Here is a 12,592-nt window from a genome sequence, read left to right as displayed (position 1 = left end):
TCTAGCACGCTCAGCGAAGTACGTCACGTCCTGTATCTAAAAACAGAAAATTCCCAAAACGAGTAAGAACCAAAAAGTTTCCAGCAGGGTAATAGTTCCAAATAGAAATAATGTAAAACTACACGAACTCACTAGGCAATTCTAAACTCCAACAAACCAGATCTAAGCCTAGGGTCATATTAATCCAAAACTGGGTAAACACACTACATACTTCATTATATCCATGATCCAAATCTCAATTTTTCTCCCACACTCATCTCAGCTAGTCTCTTTACAATTCAATACCACAGAATTTCGGTATTGATTTTAGTAAATATATTCAACAGAAGCACACAGAATTTTAGTAGTAATTTCAGTAAATATATTCAGCAGAATCAAACACAATCAAGACTAGTTATAACATATACAACAATTAGCAATTAAACATAGATATACACATAGGTAATCCAAGTACAAGATGCACACTCAATCAATTTCATATAAATACATATGCTGCATGCTTGTCCTATTAGCCATGAGCTCACGTGTTGGTTAAACTGCCAGAACCCGACATATTCGGTAGCTAACCTGGACACTATCTTTCTTCTGTGAATCTCTAGGAGGCATATAATCGAGAGATTAGTGCCCTACCACCTTCTCCCGGAGGCGGGCATAGGGCAGCATAAATCGTAGGATGAATTCCCTATCACCTTCCCTAGGTAAGGCCGTGCCCTACATATTGGGGATTAGTGCCCTACCACCTTGCAGATAGAGAGAACCACGAACAAGCGGGACAGATCTACCGCCGTCCTTGTTCTAGCGTATCTCAGCTCAGTGCACAAGCGGGATTCACCACCGTCCTTGCCATGTCCTTGCCAAGGGTAAACAATAGTCAATATGAAAGCGGGTTATACCATTGACCTTGCTAGAACAGTGAATCAGATCATAGTCATCCTTATTATTCATGTCTTGAGTCAATATAGTATTTAGTAAGTTCATTAATTACAAGCTTTCATCAACTCATCATTAATCTTGACATTTCAATCCACAATCTTATTCAAATTTATCAATTTCATCCATCAATTATGCTCACACTCATTCCCAAGCCTAAATACTAGTTAGCGGACTTTAAATAGGGGTCACAGAGGTGAAAAAGCATATTGGATAGGCAAAAATAGTTAAAATCAATATTTTCTGAAAAATAGGACAATCGTGCGTATGCATGCCTCGTGCGTATGCACGAGTCCTCTTTGGTGCATATGCGTAGAAACACGCACAAAAAAATATTCAGTTCTGTAATACAAGTTGTGCGTACACATGGGTCGTGCGTACGCATGACTTGGCTTTTTTTTTTATGCGTACGCATGGTATGCGCACGAAACTCTTTCAATTCTGTAATACCCCTTATGCATACGAAACTCTTCAAACATGCATAACTTTTTCATTAAAAATTATTTTTCGTCTATTCTTTGAACGTCATAAACTAAACAAACTCAATTTTTATTTAAAATAATTTTCACAAAATTTAAGGGTCTGAGAACCAAGTTATAGCCAGTCGAAGTTTATTAAAAATTTGTTTTTACCAAACTTACACAATTGCTCAATTTCATCAATTTTTAATCCAACTCAATTCCAAACCATACAAAAACCTTTACTAAGCATACTCAACGTGCATTTATCAATTCTCTATCCCTTTCTAACCATTTCAATACCTAACTAACTAATCAAACCTTTAGCATACACACTCATACAACTATCATTCCATTCACATCAACAACACATAACACTCATATGTCCAAGTTTACAATCAACCAAAAATCAATCATCTCATACCACTTACATCCACTTACTAAATAGGGGATTCCTCACCCTATCACAACCTCCGGCTCAATTTTACATCAATTATATTTATAATCAATCATACAACAACAATTAAATCATGCATACTCATACATATACCCACTCAACTAATCACAACAACAACCAATTTTATTCAATCCTATCCTAGGGGCAATTAACTTAATCATTCATATAATTTTACATAATACCTACCCGAAACCAAAACCCGTACCTCTAGATGGCAGTTCCTCCAAAACTTAGCTTTCCTTTGGGCAACTCCAACATCCACCAAAACCTCACCACTTCGATCTGCAACTCAATTCCATACCAAATCGATGCTAAAATCAATTCCAAACAAGCCAAGCTAATCCATATAATCTAATCACAACAATAACTCAATATTCACACTAGAGTTTTTATTCAAAATTAGGGATAACAAAGAGATTGAGTTTTCTTACCTTGTACCACTCAATCTTGGGTAAAAATCCTACTTGGGATTATGTTTGAACTTTCCCTAAAGCATTAAAATCACAATTCTCTCAACAACTTATCCCAAAAATGAGAATTGGAAGAGAATAGAAAATTGGGCAAGAAGTTCTTACCACAATACTTAGATAGATTTAAAGAGAAATCCGAGACGAACGCGTGGCTGTAAATGGCTCGTCAATCGAAACTACGGTTAGAAAGTTATGAGCAATTAAAGGATATGGTGAATAGTGCACAAGTTAGGGCACTTCCTTCCTCTCTTATTCATTGGTTTCTCTTTCTCAATAGAGGCGAATGTTGTGTGCTGAAATGGCTAAGGGTGAGGGAGTGTTTTAGTGTAGGCTTGGGCTTTGGTCCAACATGGGCCCATTTGGTGATTTTTGGTCTGTTTTGCCCTATCCTGGGCCAAAACCTTTAGAATAAGTATTTTATTTTGTATCCTAATTATTTTTATTTCTTCAAATTATAAATTCTTATTTCTTAACATTCTTTACTCATAATTAATTTATTAATTATAATTTAACCGTGTTTTATACTTCCGTCTTTTTTTCTCTCTCTCAAAATCAAAAGCCCCTTCCTCAAGAACCCTAACCCTAACAAAGCCTCAGAGAAAATCACCAAAGCAAAGCAGCCACCATCAGCACCCATCACTATCGGTGCTGGCGGTGGCAACAGTGGTTGCCTTCCTCGCCTCTTGAAGGTTTGCTCTTCTCGTCGCGTCGCCAGAAGGTCGGTTAAGAGTTGCTGTCGTAGTCTCTATCCTCGTCATCGAGCCCGGACCTGTCCTTGTCGTCGTCGATCCCCTGTCACGTCGTTGTCTCTATCCACGTCGCTTCTCTCTCTCTCTCTGCGAAGTATGAACGTCCCTCTTCTGCCATCGTGAAATTACATAGGTTAGTTATATTATTCTGATATTCTGATTATGTTATTCTGATATTCTCTCTTCTTCATGTTCTACTTGAGTTCTTCCATAATTCAATTTAATTTTTTTTGAATTGTTAATTATAATGCTTTTGATTTTTAAATTGCTGTATTTTTCTATTTTGGATTTTGAATTTTGGTTGCTGTACAAAATAGATTTTGATTGATATAATTGTCAAAAATAGTGATAAGTTCAATTTCATTAATTTTGGTGAATGTATATTTTTTGCTGGTTGAGATTTTATTTTGCTGTATATAGTTTGTATTGTTGTTGGCAGTATTTTGTAGATGGAACAACCACAAAGTGATATATATTGTTATGGTGATTTTACTGAAACTAAGAAAGGTGAAAAACTATGAAAACTAAAGGTGTGTAACAATGCTAGATAATTAGTATGGGAATGCCATGTACTCCAGTGTACTTTACTAGAGTACTGGAATGCCATGTACTTTTAGGTTATCAGTTATATATTTGTCTTGTAGTGAAGCGTTAAAAGACTATATTAACCTCTGAAATTGATTTAAAATTACCCAATTGGTCAACTAAAAATTCTTCAAAGCTTGCTTCTTGAATTTAAATCTTTGCAGATTACATAGCAAGATGCCAAGAAACTTTATTGGCTTATAATGTTGCCTGAGTTGGAAGAATGAGATCCTTAACCATGTTCATGAGAACTCAATGTCCTCGCCTCTCCCCTGCTGTCCGCCATTGATACAGCGGAATGGACGAGAGTTGTTCTGATCTACTGCTACAGCTGTTCGGGGTTCTTGGCCTTCTTGACCTTCTCCTTACTATCTAAGTCGTTGTTCTACACTTGGGATTTTTTTTCTACAGTTGCAAGAAAGGTGAAAAGCGCGATTCAGCAGTCAGTAATGTGCGGGTTGCATAAGTTTGCGCCATTGAAGGGCTTATCGAAAGGTATGTTCCTTATTTTTGGCATTAATTTTTGTAGGAGGTGAATTTTTTAGGGCTAGATATAAGGCATTCGAGCTGACCCAGGGAGATTAAATGTGTTGAAAGTGTTTTGTTGGATTATTGACATGGTGTGTACCCGAAAAAATTGGATATGATCCTTTTAGATACATTAATTGATTCATGTTAAAGGATTATACTGGTGTGCAGTGGAGGATGGACTTTGGCATTTAGTTAGAGTCATGTTCTGTAGAGAAGCAATGGTATAAGTTTTTTAGTTATTCAGCAAATAAATGTTATTTTCTTAACTTTTTACAATTGTTTTATTTTTATAAACTTAATTAAAGAGTTAGTTTATTTATTTATTCAGCACATAACTCTTTTTTAATTGCTAGGTTAAAGAGATTAAGAATAGCTGCAAGTAATTTTAGTGGCATCAAGTTATTTACTATTCATCCGGTCACCACTTTAAAAGGAAAAGTGTTAGTTTTTACCTCTCCAAATTTCAATTCCAATTGGTTGGTTAATGTGCTTTACCGGTCGTCTGGTCTATTTGTTATTGGAAAATAAAATTGTCTTGTTTTACATTTGTTATGGAATTGGCTACATGTCTATTTCTGAAGCCTTCATGCCAGTTTAGTTGTTTAAACTTACAACAAATTTTGGTTTCACAATCACTATCAGTGAAGTTGAAGCACTTTATGAGCTATTTAAGTGCATAAGCAATTTGGTTGTTCATAAAGGACTAATAAGCAATGAACGATATAGCAAATTCATTTTTCTCCTAGTCTCAAACGTAGTTGTGTTTATGACATTTATTTTGTGATCTTCATTTTGTTAAGATATATTAGGTGTGCTTTTTTATTTGTTGATATGAATGATCAAGGTGAGGTAGTTGTTTGTATAGGGTGGGTTTTTCCGATGATGATGTAGTGAGTGTAAAGTATTCCTGGAAGCATTAAAATTGGATTAGAAGGTCTGTGTTTCCTATGTTAACATGTTACAATAAGTTGCTCTGTTAACAGGGTTGCATCAATTGGCCAGATTGTGACAGTGAGACTGGATATTATTGTTGCCTATGCAATTGTTGAAGTTCTTAGGAACCACAAGTGAGAGGATCCTCTAGAAGAAGCAGCAGCTGCCTATTAGGAAATAGATGAATAACATAAATCATGAGGCGATATCGACATCAACCAATCGTGAATCGGCGATGCCAGACCCAGAGAACGGGCTTTTGAATGAGGTATATAATAGGGTAGAACTTGCAGATTCGGATTATATTAGTTTTTTGTCATTCTGAAGATGAATAGTATAAGTTAATGTAAAATTCGGTGATCGTAGTATTGTTAATTGTTGTGCAGGAGATACTTTTTGACATGAGCATCTTAGGGGACGAAGCATGATTTCTGAATATGAAGCAGACAGATATAGAGCCTCAATCTGCTCAGGTACCAAGTCATGTCAGCGTTGAAGATGTGCTGAAGATGGAGTTCTTTACCCCTGGGGAAGCAAGAGAATTCTACACGAGTTATAGTAGGCTAAAAGGTTTTGCAATAAGGAAGAGTAAGAGGGTAAAAAATGCCAAAGGAGAGATTGTTAGTTATACTTTTGTTTGCAACAGACAAGGGTTTAGGCACAAGAAGTGGTTAGATAAGCTGGATAGAAAAAGATAGCACAAGCCTATAACGCGATGCGAGCGTGTAGCAGAGATGAGGATAAAGAAGAATCATACTAATGGAAAATGGTTTGTTTCACAGTTTGTGGATGATCATAACCACACCCTACTCTCTAAAAGGTTTATTGGATATCTGCCTTCACATAGGAATATGTCTGATGTAGAAATTGCTCAAATGAATAGCATGAGGCAAGTTGGGATAAGCATTCCAAAGATATACCAGTCATTTGCAATGCAGGTTGGGGGCTTTAACTTAGTAAGATTTACTAAGCAAGATATGCACAACGAGGTTTGAAAGCAACGTGTATTGCAGAACGGAGATGTAAATGCCGCACTGCGTTTTTTCAAACGCGCTGCCAAAAACGATGAGAAGTTATTTTGGAGGTATGAAGTAGCGGCTGGTTCTCGTATGTGTGACATTATATGGAGTGATGGTTGGAGCCAGGAAGATTATGAGGCGTTCGGTGGTGTCCTCGCCTTTGATGCGACGTATGGGAGGAACAAGTATAACCTTCCTGTCATTGTTTTGTCCGGGGTTAATCACCATAATCAGACATGCGTGTTTGCAGCAGCAATGGTTTCATGTGAGTAATAGGATTTGTACAAATGGGTGCTGAGATGGTTTATGGAATGCATACGGGGAAAGGCCCCGAAGGTAGTTATAGCTGATGGGGATCCTACTATGAGGCTAGCTATTATGCATGTTTTTCCAAATGCTCATCACAGACTTTACGCGTGGCACGTACTAAGGAATGCCACTGCTCATGTCTCACAACCACGTTTCACCCAATTATTCAAACAGTGCATGCTCGCTGACAAAGAGGTTGATGAATTTGAAATGTAGTGGGAGGCAATGGTTGATGAATGTGGTGTTCGAGAGGTTGAATGGGTGATGGACCTCTATAAAAAGAAGTTGTCATGGGCCACCGCATACATACGAGGCAGATTTTTTGCAGGTTTAAGGACAACCTCTCGGTGCAAGTCGTTGCATGCTAAGTTGGGTGGGTTTGTGGAGAGTAGATATGGAATATTGGACTTTGTTACAAATTTTCAAAGATGTGTTGATTTCCTTAAAGACAAGGAGGAGGAGCTTGACTTTCGTTCCTTTTATGGTACCCCGGTGCTTCAAACACAATTCCCAGAGATTGAGAGGTCAGCAGTAACCCTGTATACCCGTGAACTTTTTTATAGATTTTGAGAGTCCCTAGAGCGGGCCGTTAGATTTTACATTGTCGACTGCCAGGATTGTGAAAATGGATGTTGCTATGTGATACAGAAGTATCACCGACCGGAGTCAACCTGGCAAGTCTTGCACCAGCCGCACAATGGAACCTTTCAATGTAATTGCCGCAGGATGGAGTCATATGGGATCCCTTGTGTTCACATAATTGTAGTTCTGGTTGGTATTGATATCAGTTCTTTGCCAGAGACTCTGGTCCTCAAGAGGTGGTGCAAAAATGCCAAGAACAATTTGACTTCCGTTTGACAAGTTACTGAAACAGGTGATACTGCATCCCAGTACCGTAGCAAACTTGGTGCATTTGTGGACCAATGTAAGCGTTTTACCAAGGTGGCTTGTCTAAGGGACGAGGACTACAAGGCCTTTAGTGAAAAAATGGCACAGGATGCTGTCATGTTGGAGGTAGAGAATGGGTTGCGTGTGGCCCCAGATGTGAATCCACATCTTAACGGTGAGGGGGTGGTGGGATAAATGATCCGGTCCGCGTCCGGACAACAGGCACTGGCAGAGGAAACGTTTATCAGGTAACAAAGGGACCAAAGAAGAGAAAATACATCTCCTGCGGAAAACTGGGTCATCGCCGAACTCGCTGCCCCAATGCGCCTGCCCTGCGACAGGGATGTCGTGGATCGCTACCGTTCCCGAGGGTTGCCAGGCTCAACCTCAGGTTAGAACCATATGCTGTGTGTCGGTTATAATTCATGTGATTTTTAGGGTGGTCATGATATTTTTCAAACGTTGAATGATCAATGATAACCTAATTAGGACATGCCATATGTGAGTAGATCCCGAAACAAATAGCTGATAAAATGAAGTTGAACTTGATAAAATTGTTGAATTTAGGTAGATCTTCACAATTGTTCATTAAACAAATAGCATCATTATTTTATGAGGATGCAACATGTTAAACAGGGTAGAAGCATCATCAAAGTATAAATAGAACATGAGCCATTCACAAAGTAGGAGAAGCATAAATGTATAAATCTATGAATGTCAATATAGGCAATTCAAGCTCTTAGGGGGTAGAGGCATATGTTTTCTGTGAAATCAATTAATCATATTGGGAGGATTCATTAATATTAGGAGTGGTTTCTTTTGTCAGATCTGAATCCACAAAGAATTCAAATCCATTAGAATTTAAGTTGGAAACATTTTATTTACAACCCAACTTGCCTCTTTTTACTTTGTGCAGGCGACACCGTCACAGACAACTCGACAAAAGCACTCAACTTTTTTTGCCGCTGAACTTGCTACAGGTTATGTAAGTGCCAATATTGTCCCGTAACTATTTACTGACTTATGCTGCGCGTTTTGTTTAGATTTCCATCAGTAGGTTTGCTATTTGTGGGAAAGCACCCTAATCTTTACAAAATAAATGTAAATTGCAGCAAAAATTGCAGATGGGCGCAGGCACGAGGAAGAGGAAACTGAGGGTTGAACTTCCAAACACATTCCCGCAATTCATGTCATAAGAGGATAGCATAGATAGAAACACTTGTAACGGCTTTAATTATTCCTCTAAGTGTAGTAGATTATTTTTAAAGTTTACCTAGTGAGTGACAAGCCACCAACCATGTTGTGTAGTTGAAACTAGCGTAAGAACACTTTGTTTGACTATGTTGGGTTGTTATGAAATATCCTCTTCTAGTAACAACTTCGTTTTGTTACATTGGCTTCTTAGCGTCCTATAACCTGTGGACGAATTTACAGAATTTTTTTTAAAGCACCGTGTGTAATAATTAATATGTTGTCTTGTTAGGTGATGCATAGTTTGCTCCTGTAGGGCATCACATAACCAAGAAAGAAACGATGGAGTAGTGACAATATATCTTGACCAGTATATTGAGTATCAAATATATCCTAGGCAGTGCACAATCTCTTTGGTGCAAAACCGGATTAAAACACTCACCACACATGAAAATTTAAAAAAAAAAATCGTTATGAGAAATGAAAAGATGATCATGCAAGCTGACTAATACGGATTCATACAAAGGGAAACCATTTGCAACCAGACTTCCACCCGGATAATACAAGCTGAGTAGTTAGACATTAAAGTTTGGAATTAGCAATATACAACAGCAACAACTAACTTCAAAATATATGGACCTTGTTAACAGTTCCCACTTACATTCTTCAACAAGTCATCATGCAAGTTAACTATAACAGGTGCGTACATAGTCAAACCATTTGCAACCCAGGTGGGTGCATATACAATGTCGACCACCGAGATAATACAAGTAGAGTAAAAATACTAAAGTCTGGAATTAGCAATATTTAACAGCAACAAGTAATTTCAAAATATTTGGGCCTTGTAAATGGTTCCCAACTTCATTCATATATAAGCATGTAAATAGAGTAGTAATTAGGGAAGGAACGGGAGACTACGCCACACCGTCTCTGCCTTGAGGTCCACAAGAGCCTTAAGATCACTGTAGTCAGATGCGACAATTCTGGTTGCTGTTTTCATCCTCAATATGGCCTTATCACCCTGCGAAATATATATATATAAATAGTTTAGTGGTAATATCACCAAGGCCAACTTAATTTCCATAAACCTATAACGATGACGGTGTTCTTACCAGGTTTCCTAGGATAGCTGGGGAGAATCAGCCATTGTGAGACATCCACCAGATGCACTATATTCCATATTCATCTCTATCCAATGAAAATTATCACAGTAGTAAATGAGTGAGATAAAAGACATACAGTCTGCCACAATATTTAAAGTTATGTTCCCAACAGTTTGGTTTGTGGGGTGTGGTTTTGGATTGTATCAAGTATGAAAAAGTGTGTACAAACTAATTATGTGAGAGAAAAATTGCGGAGACATCATAAAATGACTTACGCGCCTAGCCTGCTAGGAAAGCTCATGGGGTATTCAATGCGTCCCCAGGTGTTTGGATCTGGCGAAACGTGTTTAATGTTGGGCAGATTCGGCTCAAGTTTGAAAATGTTCCCGAGGACAGCCATCTGCAGTTCCCATCACCATGGCAAGCATATAAAATTCAGAAGAAAGAGTTGCACGATAATTAAATGTACTGTGTACAAAATGCCTTGTGGGTTACGTACTATAAGGCGCATGTTGCGCTCACGCCTGGGAACAGACTCTATGCTTGTGCAAACATCAAGAGCATAAACAGAAGGTCTCTTTACATCCAACAATAGCATGTACCAAGTCTCAGGTGGCTCGCAAATGGGTACAAAGACCTGTTCAGGCGAGCAACAAAATACAACATCAGTTAAAATATATCCATATTTTCTGTGAATGCCGGATCTCTAATGAGTTAATGATAAACTTGGAGAAATTATGGAGAGACGATAACTTGAATATTTCTTACATGCTCAAGTTCTTAAGTTGGTGGCATCCAGCATCTCGCATAGCTCTCTATTACATGTTCCATCGGAGTTTGGAACAAGATCTCGGCGGCAAATGTTGACAGGAAGAACCAGCAACGGGGTACAAGGTTTGCCTTGGCTTGAAGAGAGGAAAGCATTGCAACAGTGTTGACGACCCTACATATTTCAAGTGTCTTAGCTTTGAATTGTGAAATCTTTCAATCAAATACTGTTGTTATTTAGGGGAGAGTATTAAGTCAAGTTCAAATGGCATTACATCAAAGTGGGGCATGCATTCGGGCTTAAGGGATAAGAACTTACCGCGAGGCAGGGTTAGCTCGTAATGCTTAAATAAGTTCTTCGTTTCCCTGGAAAGACAACAAACATGAATAGGGAGTTAGTTTGAATCCTGGAGATATATGATCAAACCCGAAACAACTGTTGAGTGTGTTCCAGATTTGCAGATTGTAACCTCATTTCTTCATTTTTGGCAAATATATACATCCCAAGAAGGCACTCGTCCCTAGTTAGACTCATATCGGCAGTGGGCCTGAACCACATGGCAAAATTCTGCGTTGGAAACATTTGAAGTGATTAGCATTGAAACTACACAGTGTATCTGTATAATAAAGAGTTTGAACCCAACAGTGAAATGCAATCATCCACAGGGTTAATCACATGGGTAATGTAACGTGACTTGCCTTAGGGATGTGGTAAACCGGGTTCTCCATGTTCGGCGCCGGAATGCGTCCCCGACCCCCCCTTCCAGCACGCCGAAACAGAGGTCGTCTCTGCGGCACCGAGTTGGATTGGGTCTTGGGAGGAGAGCCCATGGACGCATCGTCAAGCACGATTGCAGCCACCTCTGCGCTCGACAACCGCGGCATCTTCGAATGCCTTGGACCTAGCTCAGAAGAGGCATAGAGATCATAGAGCTGAGTTGTACTCTTGAAATCCCCTCCAACCTTTGTTCTCTGAAAAAAAAGATTAGTCAGTGTTCTGTTAGCAACCAGCGCCAAATGCAGATGCCGAACAGGCGAAATTTTTCATTGGGTTATGTACTTCAAGGCATCGTTGACGGATGAACACCGACTCGAGAGGTTCCGATTGGAAAGGCTTCCTGGGTTGGGGTATTGCAAAGGGGCTGATTTAGGCCGAATAACATTTGGCCCACGGTGCCAAAAAAAAAATAATGGTTGACACAAATTAATGAAAAATTTTGTTTTTTGCATTCAGCTATTTACTAAAGGCCCAACAGATACTTATCACTCTTATTTGCATTTGTAAGCGTGTTTTTAAATTCACATGTTATCCGCATTTATTTTTTCGAGACATGGTAACAACATTTAATAGTTATTAGCAGACTAAGAAAAAAATAAATAGTAAATAGTAATGGTAAATATCTACTAACATAAGAAAATAATGATAATCTCATAACATCGTTAATAATAATTATTTTGTCTAACTAAAGATTAACATTAAGTGGATATTGATTCATAATTATATATATATATATATCAATAATTGTCTTACTCATGAGATTTAACTAGTTAAGTTTCGAACGTTCTACCGATGTGATTTATTTTATGGTAATTTACGTCTATTTGTTTTTTTGGGTTATAATTTATGTCTATTTATATATACAAACAAAAAAATTGGCCATAGTTTTTCCTTTCCCAAAGAAAAGCCCAGATATATTTAGAGGCATCACATTAAAAATATGGTACATGGGTATTTCCCAAGTGAGCCAATGCACGTCTAGCTTAAGGGTTTTGATTTAATCAGAGCCATCAAGGGAATGGTCATCAAAATTAGGCCAAGTCAAAATTCAAATCATGGACATAAAAGGAAAGGGGGTATGGGGAATATATGTTACAGTGCGGACTATTAAATTAGAAAGGCGGCCTTGCTTTGATAAATAATAGGTTTGCCTTGCATCTTTTAAATCACTAAAGTCCCATAATACCAACTGCACTATGAAAAAATTCATAAAAAATTTGAAGTTGATGTGCGTTGGGTTTTTTTTTTTTTTTTGGTTTGCCTTCTTTGGGGTAGTCAAGCATGTGTGGCAGTTACAATGGGGTAACTTGCCTTTAAAGGATTTTTCATTGGATTTGAGGTTTACACCCCTCGCGCACAATACCATCGTAGTGCTCATGGGCACAGGTTTGATACGTCACCACACAAAGCTGCGTATACCTGG

The 12,592-nt window shown here is 38.3% G+C and overlaps 3 protein-coding genes and 1 pseudogene across 3 annotated transcripts; 3 read left to right on the top strand and 1 right to left on the bottom strand.

Moving 5' to 3' along the window:
• Positions 1–5,550: 5,550 nt before the first annotated feature.
• On the top strand, positions 5,551–6,405 carry LOC107636163 (protein FAR-RED IMPAIRED RESPONSE 1-like). The gene is made up of 3 exons (XM_016339689.1): positions 5,551–5,709; positions 5,896–6,051; positions 6,127–6,405. The coding sequence occupies exons 1-3, from the start codon at positions 5,551–5,553 to the stop codon at positions 6,403–6,405; spliced, it is 594 nt and encodes a 197-aa protein (XP_016195175.1).
• Positions 6,406–6,666: 261 nt separating this feature from the next.
• Positions 6,667–7,011, top strand: LOC148566797 (protein FAR1-RELATED SEQUENCE 5-like). Its single transcript, XM_088484435.1, has one exon. It carries the CDS (start codon positions 6,667–6,669, stop codon positions 7,009–7,011), a length of 345 nt encoding a protein of 114 aa, XP_088340561.1.
• A 156-nt stretch (positions 7,012–7,167) lies between these two features.
• On the top strand, positions 7,168–7,751 carry LOC148566796 (protein FAR1-RELATED SEQUENCE 2-like; annotated as a pseudogene).
• Positions 7,752–10,441: 2,690 nt separating this feature from the next.
• Positions 10,442–11,276, bottom strand: LOC107637635 (uncharacterized). Its single transcript, XM_088483644.1, has 4 exons — positions 11,091–11,276; positions 10,862–10,959; positions 10,711–10,757; positions 10,442–10,566 (listed from the first exon to the last, which is right to left on the bottom strand). The coding sequence occupies exons 1-4, from the start codon at positions 11,274–11,276 to the stop codon at positions 10,442–10,444; spliced, it is 456 nt and encodes a 151-aa protein (XP_088339770.1).
• Positions 11,277–12,592: the final 1,316 nt, after the last annotated feature.

Source organism: Arachis ipaensis, chromosome B4, assembly GCF_059453495.1.
Source record: "Arachis ipaensis isolate K30076 ecotype BB chromosome B4, ASM5945349v1, whole genome shotgun sequence".
In the NCBI taxonomy this organism is placed as follows: Eukaryota; Viridiplantae; Streptophyta; class Magnoliopsida; order Fabales; family Fabaceae; genus Arachis; species Arachis ipaensis.
Note: the sequence above shows the minus strand (reverse complement) of the source record. Positions and strands in the feature narration are given on the sequence as shown.